Consider the following 14,646-nt stretch of genomic DNA (forward strand, 5'->3'; position numbering starts at 1 on the left):
GTACATATATAACTATGTACACTATATACCCAGGTTATACCAGCTGTACATAAATAATTATATACAGTATATTCCCAGGTTATATCAGCTGTACATATATAATTATATACACTATATACCCAGGTTATACCAGCTGTACATATATAACTATGTACACTATATACCCAGGTTATATCAGCTGTACATATATAATTATATACACTATATACCCAGGTTATACCAGCTGTACATATATAATTATATACAGTATATTCCTAGGTTATATCAGCTGTACATATATAATTATATACACTATATACCCAGGTTATACCAGCTGTACATATATAATTATATACAGGAGATCCCCAGGTTATACCAGCTGTACATATATAATTATATACAGGAGATACCCAGGTTATACCAGCTGTACATATATAAATATATACAGTATATACCCAGGATATACCAGCCATACATATATAATTATATACAGGAGATACCCAGGTTATACCAGCTGTACATATATAGTTATATACAGGAGATACCCAGGTTATACCAGCTGTACATACACTCACCGGCCACTTTATTAGGTACACCTGTCCAACTGCACGTTACCACTTAATTTCTAATCAGCCAATCACATGGCGGCAACTCAGTGCATTTAGGCATCTAGACATGGTCAAGACAATCTCCTGCAGTTCAAACCGAGCATCAGTATGGGGAAGAAAGGTGATGTGAGGCCTTTGAACGTGGCATGGTTGTTGGTGCCAGAAGGGCTGGTCTGAGTATTTCAGAAACTGCTGATCTACTGGGATTTTCACGCACAACCATCTCTAGGGTTTACAGAGAATGGTCCGAAAAAGAAAAAAACATCCAGTGAGCGGCAGTTCTGTGGGCGGAAATGCCTTGTTGATGCCAGAGGTCAGAGGAGAATGGGCAGACTGGTTCCAGCTGATAGAAAGGCAACAGTGACTCAAATAGCCAACCGTTACAACCAAGGTAGGCAGAAGAGCATCTCTGAACGCACAGTACGGCCAACTCTGAGGCAGATGGGCTACAGCAGCAGAAGACCACACCGGGTGCCACTCCGCTCAGCTAAGAACAGGAAACTGAGGCTACAATTTGCACAAGCTCATCGAAATTGGACAGTAGAAGATTGGAAAAACATTGCCTGGTCTGATGATCCTCGATTTCTGCTGCGACATTCGGATGGTAGGGTCAGAATTTGGCGTCAACAACATGAAAGCATGGATCCATCCTGCCTTGTATCAACGGTTCAGGCTGGTGGTGGTGGTGTCATGGTGTGGGGAATATTTTCTTGGCACTCTTTGGGCCCCTTGGTACCAATTGAGCATCGTTGCAACGCCACAGCCTACCTGAGTATTGTTGCTGACCATGTCCATCCCTTTATGACCACAATGGACCCAACATCTGATGGCGACTTTCAGCAGGATAATGCGCCATGTCATAAAGCTAGAATCATCTCAGACTGGTTTCTTGAACATGACAATGAGGTCACTGTACTCCAATGGCCTCCACAGTCACCAGATCTCAATCCAATAGAGCATCTTTGGGATGTGGTGGAACGGGAGATTGGCATCATGGATGTGCAGCCGACAAATCTGCGGCAACTGTGTGATGTCATCATGTCACTATGGACCAAAATCTCTGAGGAAGCTTCCAGCACCTTGTTGTATCTATGCCACCAAGAATTGGGGCAGTTCTGAAGGCAAAAGGGGGTCCAACCCGTTACTAGCATGGTGTACCTAATAAAGTGGCCGGTGAGTGTATATAACTATATACAGGAGATACCCAGGTTATACCAGCTGTACATATATAATTATATACAGGAGATCCCCAGGTTATACTAGCTATACATATATAATTATATACAGGAGATCCCCAGGTTATACCAGCTGTACATATATAAATATATACAGGAGATACCCAGGTTATACCAGCTGTACATATTAAACTATATACAGTATATACCCAGGTTATACCAGCTGTACATATATATTATATACAGTATATACCCAGGTTATACCAGCTGTACATATATATTATATACAGGAGATCCCAGGTTATACCAGCTGTACATATATAATTATATACAGTATAAACTCAGGTTATACCAGCTGTACATATATATTATATACAGGATATACCCAGGTTATACCAGCTGTACCTATATAATTATATACAGTATATACCCAGGTTATACCAGCTGTACATATATATTATATACAGTATATACCCAGGTTATACCAGCTGTACATATATATTATATACAGGAGATCCCAGGTTATACCAGCTGTACATATATAATTATATACAGTATAAACCCAGGTTATACCAGCTGTACATATATATTATATACAGGATATACCCAGGTTATACCAGCTGTACCTATATAATTATATACAGTATATACCCAGGTTATACCAGCTGTACATATATATTATATACAGTATATACCCAGGTTATACCAGCTGTACATATATATTATATACAGGAGATCCCAGGTTATACCAGCTGTACATATATAATTATATACAGTATAAACCCAGGTTATACCAGCTGTACATATATATTATATACAGGATATACCCAGGTTATACCAGCTGTACATATACAACTATATACACCAGCTTTACATATACAACTATATACAGTATATACCCAGGTTATAGCATCATGGTGTGTACGTAATGGTGAGATCCCCAGGTTATAGCAGTGGGGCCCGGTTGGTCTCCGTGTACAGTAATGATGTCTGGTTACAGGAAAGCGAGAATCCCGGCAGGAGAATAAAAGTGAAACCTGAAGACTCTCCAGCTGTACTGGAGTAAATACTCTCCAGAGACTGTATCTAAGCCTGTCAGGTGTGATACACACTGCTGAGGCGCTGTATCTAAGCCTGTCAGGTGTGATACACTCTGCTGAGGTGCTGTATCTAAGCCTGTCAGGTGTGATACACTCTGCTGAGGTGCTGTATCTAAGCCTGTCAGGTGTGATACACTCTGCTGAGGTGCTGTATCTAAGCCTGTCAGGTGTGATACACTCTGCTGAGGCGCTGTATCTAAGTCTGTCACGTGGCTGTTCCTTCCCATTTGCACAGACTCCCAGGTTCTCCTGTGTCACAGTGTGAGCACAGAGGTGCGGTATGTGAGTACATGTGTGAGTGTGTGAGTGTGAGTGTGTGTGGGGTTTCCCTCTGATGATGGTGGAGATGACTCCGCCCCCATGTGACAGCCGCCGCTGCTGCTATAAATGACAGCCTGGCTGTGGCTGAGTCAGTGCCATCATGCAGCTGCCGGCGGGGAGGACGAGACTCTGCTCAGCACAAGGTAAGACTGCAATAGGCTGGTGGTGACTCCAGGGGGCGACATTATGGTGGGATCATTATATCAGAGGGGAGAGACCCCCAGAACTGCTACCACAGCGACCCCTATAGTCTATATAGTGCTGGTGCGGTATAAAAGGGATTATCCAGAATCAGGTAGAACACGGCTACTTTCCTACAATAACAGCGCCCCCCCTGTCCTCAGGCTGTGTGCGGTATTACAAGTCACCTCCATTCACTTTAATGGGACTGAGCTGCAAAACCTAAACCCAAGCTGAGGGCAAGAAGACGGCTGCTGTTTCTGGAAGAAAGCGGCCACGTTGGATAACCCCTTCAAATAGTGACCTGCTGCTTCGCTTTTTCTGCCACAATCCACTGCTCATCAGTCACCGGCAACCTGCAGAAGTGTGAGCGCAGCTCTGGGTGTGACAGTGATATAAATGATACGTGTGTGGGGGATCTGGAGAGGGGTCAGTGCGGTGACCCAGGGGGCTAGGTGGTACTCACAAGGGCAGGGGTTGCGGTACTTGTCACAGGGCTCGGAGCGGTAGAAGCCCCTCATAGGTAAAGTATAACTTAAAGGGGTTGTTAAGCAAAAAAAAAAATTCTTCGAAGTCAACTGTCAACTGTCCCAGCAAGTGGCAGAGATTTGTAAATTACTTCTATAAAAAAAATATTTCAGTACTTATCAGCTGCTGTATGTCCTGCAGGAAGTGATGTATTCTTTCCAGTCAGACACAGTGCTCTCTGCTGCCACCTTTGTCCATGTCAGGAACTGTTCAGAGCAGCAGCAAATCCCCATAGAAAACCTCTCCTGCTCTGGACAGTTCCTGACATGGACAGAGGTGGCAGCAGAGAGCACTGTGTCAGACTAGAGAGAATACACCACTTCCTGCAGGACATACAGCAGCTGAGAAGTACTGGAAGACTGGAGATTTTTTAATAGATGTGAATTACAGATCTCTGGCACTTGGTGGGACCAGTTGATTTGAAAGAGAAAAAAAATGATGGTGACCAAACACATAGTGAATCCCCCCCCTCCTCCCCGAGACTGATAATTCCTTTTATACATGTTATTATCTATTCAGTCTCCTTCCCCCAGTTCTCAGCTGCTGCTTTCTGCTGAAGACGCAAACATCTGTGTGTGAGCTTTTCTCTCTGTCTCCCCCTCCCTTCTGAAACGGCTGATGTAAACAAGTCCCTGACTGGCTGTATCTGCACTCTGTAATGCCAGGTGGATTAATCACAGCGAGGTCAGCAGCAATTTGAGTTCAGATTAACCTTCATTACATTACAGAGTGCAGAAACAGCCTGCCAGGGACACTGTGTACATCATCCGTCTCAGAAGGGAGGGGGGAGGAGGGGGAGACAGAGAGAAAGGCTCACACACAGATTTCTGTGTCTTCAGCAGAAGGCAGCAGCTGAGAACTGGGGGAAGGAGACTGATAGGATAATATGGAAGGAATTGTTAGTCTCCAGGAGGAGGGGGATGATTCACCATGTATTTTACCTGAGCAGAATACCCCTTTAAGCAGATGAACACTTTTACTTGGCAGTTCTCTTACTCTCACAGTAGTGTTTTCAGCGCAGTTGTTCTGCCGGAGCTTCCCTTAAGTCAGTCCTGTAGGCAAATCCTGCTGTAGCAGTTCTGACTGAGTTGATATATACTTGGTGCCTCTGTAACTTTAAAGATAGACTTCTGCTTAAAGGGGTTCTCAAGTATTAGAAAAACACGACCACTTTCTTCCAGAGACAGCACCGCTCTTGTCTCCAGTTCAGGTGCGGTTTGCAATTAAGCTCCATTCACTTCAATGGAACTGAATTGCAAAACCTGCACCCAACCTGGAGACAAGAGCAGTGCTGCCTCTGGAAGAAAGTGGACGTGTTTTACTAATGCTGGGGAACCCTTTAAAGTGAGATGAGGGGTCACCAGGCAGAGGAGCTGCTATATCAGCATAGGATACTGCTGTCAGGAGCCTTACACCCTGGCTTGTGTTGTGTGACTTGTATATGGGTGGTCAGCGTGGGCACGTCGGCTAATGGCACTTCTCTAACCGCTGTACAATAGTTCTTGTGTCAGCTAGAAGCACTCTGTGCAATACTTGAGAGAGAAATAATCCCTGACAATGTGAACAAGTAGTCCCCTTTTTAGGGAGCCACACCCTCTTAGGTAATCCCCTTCTTAGGGAGTCACCCCCTCTTAGGTAGTCCCCTTCTTAGGGAGTCCCCCCCCTCTTAGGTAGTCCCCTTCTTAGGGAGTCCCCCCCCTCTTTGGTAGTCCCCCCCCTCTTTGGTAGTCCCCTTCTTAGGGAGTCCCCCCCTCTTAGGTAGTCCCCTTCTTAGGGAGTCACCCCCTCTTAGGTAGTCCCCTTCTTAGGGAGTCACCCCCTCTTAGGTAATCCCCTTCTTAGGGAGTCACCCCCTCTTAGGTAGTCCCCTTCTTAGGGAGCCACACCCTCTTAGGTAGTCCCCTTCTTAGGGAGCCACACCCTCTTAGGTAGTCCCCTTCTTAGGGAGCCACACCCTCTTAGGTAGTCACCCCCTCTTAGGTAGTCCCCTTCTTAGGGAGCAACACCCTCTTAGGTAGTCACCCCCTCTTAGGTAGTCCCCTTCTTAGGGAGTCACCCCCTCTTAGGTAGTCCCCTTCTTAGGGAGCCACACCCTCTTAGGTAGTCACCCCCTCTTAGGTAGTCCCCTTCTTAGGGAGTCACCCCCTCTTAGGTAGTCCCCTTCTTAGGGAGTCACCCCCTCTTAGGTAGTCCCCTTCTTAGGGAGTCACCCCCTCTTAGGTAGTCCCCTTCTTAGGGAGTCACCCCCTCTTAGGTAGTCCCCTTCTTAGAGAGTCACCCCCCTCTTAGGTAGTCCCCTTCTTAGGGAGCCACACCCTCTTAGGTAGTCACCCCCTCTTAGGTAGTCCCCTTCTTAGGGAGTCACCCCCTCTTAGGTAGTCCCCTTCTTAGGGAGTCACCCCCTCTTAGGTAGTCCCCTTCTTAGGGAGTCACCCCCTCTTAGGTATTCCCCTTCTTAGGTAGTCCCCTTCTTAGGGAGTCACCCCCCTCTTAGGTAGTCCCCTTCTTAGGGAGTCACCCCCTCTTAGGTAGTCCCCTTCTTAGGGAGTCACCCCCTCTTAGGTAGTCCCCTTCTTAGGGAGTCACCCCCTCTTAGGTAGTCCCCTTCTTAGGGAGTCACCCCCTCTTAGGTAGTCCCCTTCTTAGGGAGTCACCCCCTCTTAGGTAATCCCCTTCTTAGGGAGTCACCCCCTCTTAGGTAGTCCCCTTCTTAGGGAGTCACCCCCTCTTAGGTATTCCCCTTCTTAGGTAGTCCCCTTCTTAGGGAGTCACCCCCCTCTTAGGTAGTCCCCTTCTTAGGGAGTCACTCCCCTCTTAGGTAGTCCCCTTCTTAGGGAGTCACCCCCTTCTTAGGTAGTTCCTTACTTAGGTAGCCATCCCCTTCTTAGGGAGTCACCCCCCTCTTAGGTAGTCCCCTTCTTAGGGAATCACTCCCCTCTTACGTAGTCCCCTTCTTAGAGAGTCACCCCATTCTTAGACACAGAGAGAGGGCCCCAATATACAAGGAGAGTCCATTGAATGTCGCCTCTGTTCTTACAGGTCAGGGCAGGGTAGGTGGCCTGTCTCTACTTACTGCTCTTCTGATCTACAGTCTCATCAATGTTACTGCAGGTAAGTTACCCCAAAGTGCATATATTATATTGTGATGTCTCAACCTATAACATGATGTACAGAACAGCAGTGATGTCATCCAGGGGGCGGGGCTCTGACTACCTCTGAGCGATGTTATCCAGGGGGCGGGGCTGTGACTACCTCTCGGGGATGTCATCCACAGGGCAGGGCAGTCACTACCTCTCAGTGATGTCATCCAGGGGGCGGGGCTGTGACTACCTCTCGGGGATGTCATCCACAGGGCAGGGCAGTCACTACCTCTCAGTGATGTCATCCAGGGGGCGGGGCTGTGACTCTCTCTATACACATGATATACAGGCTGGCTGGAAGCAGTAATAGATAAATAGCTGTTCCTGTACTATAAGATGTGTGGATCTCACATGTCATCTGGGGGGGGGGCTGTGATCACGTAATTGTATCAGTGATGTCATCCGGGGGGGGGGGGGGGGGGGGCTGTGATCACGTAATTGTATCAGTGATGCCATCCAGGGGCGGGGCTGTGATCACATTATTGTATCAGCTATGTCATCCGGGAGGCAGGGCTGTAATCACGTTATTGTATCAGCTATGTCATCCGGGGGGCAGGGCTGTGATCACGTTATTGTATCAGTGATGTCATCCGGGGGCGGGGCTGTGATCACATTATTGTATCAGTGATATCATCCGGGGGGCGGGGCTGTAATCATGATATTATATCAGTGATATCATCAGGGGGCGGGGCTGTAGTCATGCTATTATATCAGTGATGTCATCGGTCACTTGCTAGGTGTTGTAGTGTGACACCACTCCCGTGGTGGATGACCGAAATACAGCCAAACCTTATTATGTCGCGTGGCGCTAATGCCAGGTGGGCAGACAGGTGTGATGGTACACCTGCTTTTAGTCGGTAAGGCCGGTTATACCCTTTTCCCGTGGTCGGTGTCCTGCCGGGCTGCTACCAGGTCCCTTGGGATAATGTCACAGATGATGTAGTCACAGGTGTCCAGAGCGGTGTAATGACCCTCCCGGATAGTAGGACCCACCACCCACAGATAGGGGAAGAGTCCCAAGGTTGGGGTGTGTATGCTGTGCAGGTGGTGGTGAATGATCACAGACTGAGATAACATTGAGTTAGTTTACTACCTGTAAATGTGCAGCAGGTAATACAGAAGGTCTCTGATATACACTTATATACACTTGATAAAGTTCCAATAAACACTTGAACATAAGACAACCAGATCTGTGAGATAAGTGCAGAGTAGGAGATAGTTGTTTCGGTAGAGTTGTGTTGAGGTAGAGTAGCAGAGAGGAGGATGCCGTACGAGTCTCAACCCATTTAGTAGTGTGCTCTGCTGAGATGTTGGAGAATACGATAGGATACTTGTAGAAGAAAACCTGTACCCGTGTATTGACCTTTACTTTAGTCTTCACACCACCTTATGCCCACTAGCATTGGGCTAATGGGTGACACAGGCCCCAGCTAAGGGTTCCCTACTGACACCCGCACTGCAAGATGGGAGTTCATAGGCTTACTGCAACTTTGCTCCACCCGGATCAGTTCCTAGCTCTTTGGCTCTGCAGTGGATACTGTCTTGCTCTGTGACTTCTCCTTGTCCTAGGCGTGGATTGAGGTTATCTGTTGGCTAGTCCTCTCCTAAGAGGTTTAACACTGCATAGTGCTTTGGGTGGGTACTTGTGAGAAGGTTGGTAACAGTGTACTGTCTTGCATCCTACCCATGCGGGGCACTGGCTAAGGGTACTATTCCACGGGCCGAGGAGGGCCCGATCAACAATGTAAACGAGCAGCGATCTGCTAGATCGCCGCTCGTTGACTGGGCCTATTCCACGGCCTGATGATCGTTGAGAAAGGGCTGCAAGGACATCGTTACCGATGTCCCTGCAGCATCATACATTACCTGTCCGGTCATCTTCTCCTCGCTGTCTTCATCCCCAAGTCCCGCAAGCTCTATCTTCAGAATGGCCGGTCAGCTGACAGGCCACACTCAGCCAATCACAGGCCGCGGCGGTCCCGGCCTGTGATTGGCTGAGCGCTCCGTCAGCTGACCGGCCATTCTGAAGATAAAGCACGGGACCCGGGGATGAAGACAGCGCGGAGAAGCCGACCGGACAGGTAATGTATGATGCTGCTGCTGCTTGTCAAATCGTCAGTCGCCCGCCGCTATTCAACCGTAGCGATGTCCGGGGGGGAACGATGATTTTAGGCCTGGCCCTAAATGAACGATCAGCTGATGACAAGATCGGCGGCTGATCAGTCTCTCTATTTCACCGAACGATAATCGGTCGAATCGGGCAGATTATCGTTACTGTGGAATAGGGTCCTAAGACTGACTCTTGGGGACCTGGCAGAGGGCTAAGGCCCAGACAGGACCGCTGTGGAGAGCTCTCTAGCTTGCGTCCTTCCTCCATACCGTCCCGAACAAAAAAGCTCTTGCTCCTCCCCCACCCATGGGACTAACTTCCTCTACAGCGTGTAGGGTGCACAATAGAAGAGAGGTGATAGGAAAGAAAAAAAGCAGAAATCCTACTGGTCTACAGATTGTGGTACACACAAACACAATAACCTATTGCGATCCTTCAGCTGTGCAGCTTTCATACACCAATACACAATACAGTGACAGCTAGTGGTTAACTTTCAATACTACTTTCACCATAATAAGACCACAAAAAGTTCAGACTTTTGCAGTGTAGGGTGTATGCAATAGTAACACCCCTAGAGGGACACCACAGGTGGGGCTATGATCACAGTAATAGATGGATAACTGATGGTGTAGTATACAGAATATGACACATTGTGTACAGCAGTGTCACATCAGCTTCTTTTATTATTTTTCAGCCATGCGGAGACCAAAGATTATCTACCCCACAAACACTACAATCATCAGCAGGGAAGGTGAGTATCCCCGGGAGATCCCACAGTGCACACAGCGCCCCTATTGGCCGCTCACTTACTGACTGTCTTCTGTTTCCAGGTGAAGCGCTGAGTGTTCCATGTACAGCAGAGACCACGTACCAGAGGTTCCACAACGTCTACTGGCTGGTGAACGGAACATTTGTGGAGGACGTGTACCCCGATGGGCGAGTGACCGAGAAGACTGCAGGGTGAGTAAATCCTATGCTGGATATACATTCCAGGCAGAACAGTGAGTGCAGCTCCGGAGTATAAATACAGGATGTAACATAGCGTCTATACTTTACAGACCAAAACCCAGCAACCAGAGAAACTTTACGGTGACGCAAACTCTGGAGTTCAGGACGCTGCAGCCTGAAGACTTCAGGAACACGTTTACCTGTGTGGTGCAGGATCCGTCAGGAGGCGACCAGAAGAGATTAAGGTTTAAGCTGCTTGATGACAAACGAGTCAAAATAACATTCAGAAAACACAGAGACCCAGAGAGACAACAATGACGGCATCCAATATGGCGGCTCAGCTGGTCCAGCTTTGGTGATCAGTGATGAGAAGACCGCAAGCACCAACACATCCAGTGTGTGGCCAGGATAGAGCGCTCATCTGTATCAGAGAGTGCGGCGGCCGGGATAGAGCGCTCATCTGTATCAGAGACTGCGGCGGCCAGGATAGAGCGCTCTTCTGTATCAGAGACTGCGGCGGTCGGGATAGAGCGCTCATCTGTATCAGAGACTGCGGCGGCCGGGATAGAGCGCTCATCTGTATCAGAGACTGCGGCGGCCGGGATAGAGCGCTCATCTGTATCAGAGACTGCGGCGGTCGGGATAGAGCGCTCATCTGTATATGAGACCTCAATAAACATCTGTGCATCCAGTGTCTCCTACTTGTGTCCTCACCCCGTCCATTATATGGTTATATCGTCTCCTGAAGATAAGGGGTCCTGTCCTACTACAGCAGAGTGCAGGTCAGGCAGGATCACACAAATTATATATATATTTGTGATGGAGCCACACCATGCATCATACAACAGTGATGGAGACCTCAGCCTCAACATGGTATGCAACAGCGCCCCCAACAGCCAACATACTCATCACATCTTATTACAGTACAGCAGTGATATAAGAGGAGAGGCTGATATCTTATTACAGTACAGCAGTGATATAAGAGGAGAGGCTGATATCTTATTACAGTACAGCAGTGATATAAGAGGAGAGGCTGATATCTTATTACAGTACAGCAGTGATATAAGAGGAGAGGCTGATATCTTATTACAGTACAGCAGTTATATAAGAGGAGAGGCTGATATCTTATTACAGTACAGCAGTGTGCCATAAAGCATTGTACTAGATGCTGTAATCTCCTAGGCCTGAAGCCTCTTCAGCCTGGTAAAATAAATACAGTGGAGACGACGGGGTCACGAGCGGATAACTTTATTTACAAAAATAAAAATGGAAACAGTGCAAATCTGAGATTACACCAAGATGGACTATGACCCTCATCATCCAGACGCCTTCATCCCATTCACTCCACTTCATCCCCGGTACTGGAGGGTAAAGTGATCACAAGGGATATACATAGGTATAAAAAGACAAGATCCTAAAGCTACAGACCAGGCCACTGCCGCCACCCCGCGCTCTGCCGCCATAGGAGGGGTCCTCACTATGAGTACTGACTGCCTATGGGGTCCTCACTATGAGTACTGATAGTATATGTATAGCCTGTGTGGGGGATCCCCTCACTAGGAGTACTGATAGTATATGTATAGCCTGTGTGGGGGATCCCCTCACTAGGAGTACTGATAGTATATGTATAGCCTGTGTGTGGGGGTCCTCACTATGAGTACTGACTGTATATAGCCTATGGGGTCCTCACTATGAGTACTGATAGTATATGTATAGCCTGTGTGGGGGGTCCCCTCACTAGCAGTACTCATAGTATATGTATAGCCTGTAGGGTCCTCACTAGGAGTACTGATAGTATACGTATAGCGGGTCCTCACTACAGTAGTGGGGAGAACAGATCGTATACACCCAGCTACACATATACTGAGGGTTGGAGGGGACATGGAGGGCCGGTCAACCAACAATAAACAGTGCATCTAGAAGTATAAAAGCAAATTAAAAAAAAAAAAAACTCTCCCCCAGTCTGCAGGATCCTGTATTACTTTTAGATCCCCTGATCGCCTCTGGATCACTGATAAGGCGGGGCTAAGCTTAGTGGGTAGAGCAATAAGGAAGGAGCTTAAAGGAGGAAGTGAAGTCAACCATCTTGTGCTCATCGCCCCTCAGCAGTAGAAATCCCACAATGCAATGTTCTCATGATTTGGTGGTAACGCAGCAGAGTACAGAAACTGAACTAACAGGGGTCCCATAATCCGTGGATAGAAGACAAAGTAACTGAACGCAGCTCTGGAGGTGACTAGAATATAACGCATAACTGGAGATAAATACATGATTTAATAACCCAGAATGTGAGAGGAGCTAAGGGTACAGCGGTGGGTGGGAGATGTGAGGGGAGCTGGGGGTACAGCGGTGGGTGGGAGATGTGAGGGGAGCTGGGGGTACAGCGGTGGGTGGGAGACGAGGGGGGGGGGGGGGGGGAGATGTGAGGAGAGCTGGGGGTATAGCGGAGGGAGAGACGGGGGGGAGATGTGAGGGGAACTGGGGGTACAGCAGTGGTTGGGAGGGGAGCAGGGGGTACAGCAGTGGGGGGAGACGGGCTATGCCTCGTTTGCTATCTCCGCCCGCAGTCACATTATAACATAAAAAAGCGTAGAAAGTTATATACAACATAAAAGGCTCCGGGGACGGCTCATAGATGTGTATAGAGGGGTGATATAACGAAGGGGAGGGGGGTGATCAATGACAGGTAGGGGGCATAGTGGGGTAACAAGCTGCTGGTGACAGATCCTGCTGGTTATTCTCCTGTTTTCTATGTGTAGACAGAGGAACCCCATAGGCAGAAACATTTTTAATAAATTAAAAAAAAAAACCTGCTAAATTACAGAGCCACAGCAATAAGGCACTAAAAGAGTTTGTCATTGAATCCGCCGGGTAAAATAAAACCGCCTGTGGTACATAAGAGGCGAGAGCATGAAATGCAAGCAGAGATTACAGATCATCTCTGGACGAGACCCCCCTCCCCCACCCAGCATCATGGTCAGCCATAAAGCACAGACCTCAGGCCGCCCAATGATATGGAGTGCAGAGCGTGCAGGGTCACATCCCCTCTACATACAAGTCCGCGAAGCCCAGAAACTCCACGCCGGGCCCAATCCCGACCCAGCAATGTCCATAGAGAATAAAGCTGCCTCCTCCGGAGAAAGACGATTACTTCTTTTTCTGGTTCCTCTCAAAAAACTAAAAAATAAAAAGATTGGAGCATTAGTAGAGGAGAAGAAAAGGTTGGCGGCAGATCAGGCAGAACTACAACTCCCATCATGGCTGCCGGCGGTACAGACTAGTGACTACATGCTGGATAGGTGTGAGAGACACAGACTATACGGAGAACCCAGGAAGACACCTGGCCTGTTCTGTAAGACCCAGAGGCCGGACACATCGGTGTGTGATGTGACTGTAGGAGCACAATGAGCTCTGCTATGCCGTGCTGCCACTATATCACATATAGACGTCCCCCTGCCCTTCAACATCACCTTAGGTTACAGTCACCCGATCATGTGAATGAGTGTGTAATATTATATGCAGGAAATGGATGATCAGTGTAGTCAGGTACCAATATGGCGTCATATAGAAGAGCTCAAACCTCAGCGTCATGTGCACCAAACCTTCACCTCACCCATCACTTACCTGGACATGAAGATCCTGTGCCACCTATACAGGGGAAAACTCACAAGTATTAAACCCCAACTGAGCAGGCAAGGCATATGGCGGAGGGGTAACCCCCCCCCCCCCATACACTGCAACCAAAACACACTATAATGGGGGTCCCTAACCTATTACTCTCCAGATTATATAATATAATCTGTAGTGATGGATGGGATATAATATAATGTGTAATGAAGGATGACAGAATAAATCTTTATAGCAGCATTGCTGTTATTCTGCACAGCATTGCTTTGTTAAGCACACAAGAGCGACTGTCAAAGGGACACACGCCTCCAGCGGATCCCACCAGACCATCCTGTGCTGTACTGGGAGCACTCACCTTGCTGGTCTTCGGAGACTTTGCTGTGGACCCCCGTGGGGACTTCCTGCTGGGGGATTTGCGGATGGAGAGGCGCGGGGATTTGCTGGTGCCGCCACGTCCCTGGGGTGTAGACTTGGGTGTGGACTTCTTGTTTAGACCCCTTTTAAGTAGAGTGCTCCCCAACTTCTTGGGAGTATTGAGAATGTTAAAGGCCATGGATTGGCGACGACTGGTCTGCGACTGGTGGAGGAGGGAAGGAAGGAAACATAAGAATGATGCCAACCTAAAGCCATCGGGAAGCCTGACTCCACACACCACAGAATCACCTCTCTATTACATTCCTATTGTTTTCAATGGAAACCTACACTAAGGTACACTATGCTGTTAATCTAAAAGCTATAAAGATGCTCGGCCAATAGGACAACCCTTGGATAAATTCACAGTCCACTGCATACTCCCCCACAGCAGGTCATACACATACGCTAGATGAACATGTGGCAGAAGGCTCTCTCCTCTCCCGGACTCAGCTCAGAGTGCTCACAATGTATGGAGGGGGTATGAGGTACTGACAGATGAGGCAATGAGCTGCTACC

At 48.1% G+C, this 14,646-nt stretch overlaps 2 protein-coding genes across 8 annotated transcripts in view; one reads left to right on the top strand and one right to left on the bottom strand.

Annotated features, from left to right (window-relative positions):
- Window positions 1-3,283: 3,283 nt before the first annotated feature.
- Window positions 3,284-10,781, top strand: IL18BP (interleukin 18 binding protein). Its single transcript, XM_069971901.1, has 5 exons — window positions 3,284-3,326; window positions 6,931-7,002; window positions 9,836-9,892; window positions 9,972-10,101; window positions 10,200-10,781. The coding sequence occupies exons 1-5, from the start codon at window positions 3,284-3,286 to the stop codon at window positions 10,405-10,407; spliced, it is 510 nt and encodes a 169-aa protein (XP_069828002.1). The 3' UTR covers window positions 10,408-10,781.
- A 540-nt stretch (window positions 10,782-11,321) lies between these two features.
- The window catches only part of NUMA1 (nuclear mitotic apparatus protein 1), a 51,064-nt gene continuing 47,739 nt past the window's right edge, over window positions 11,322-14,646 (bottom strand). For all 7 annotated transcript variants that reach the window (XM_069969420.1, XM_069969414.1, XM_069969417.1 and 4 more), the window contains exons 25-26: window positions 14,072-14,293; window positions 11,322-13,266 (exon numbers count right to left, since the gene is read on the bottom strand). In XM_069969420.1, the coding sequence (XP_069825521.1) occupies window positions 13,237-13,266; window positions 14,072-14,293 (252 nt within the window). In that variant the 3' untranslated portion in view covers window positions 11,322-13,236. The remainder of the gene's footprint in view (window positions 13,267-14,071; window positions 14,294-14,646) is intronic.

This window comes from Dendropsophus ebraccatus, chromosome 5, assembly GCF_027789765.1.
Source record: "Dendropsophus ebraccatus isolate aDenEbr1 chromosome 5, aDenEbr1.pat, whole genome shotgun sequence".
Lineage (NCBI taxonomy): Eukaryota > Metazoa > Chordata > Amphibia > Anura > Hylidae > Dendropsophus > Dendropsophus ebraccatus.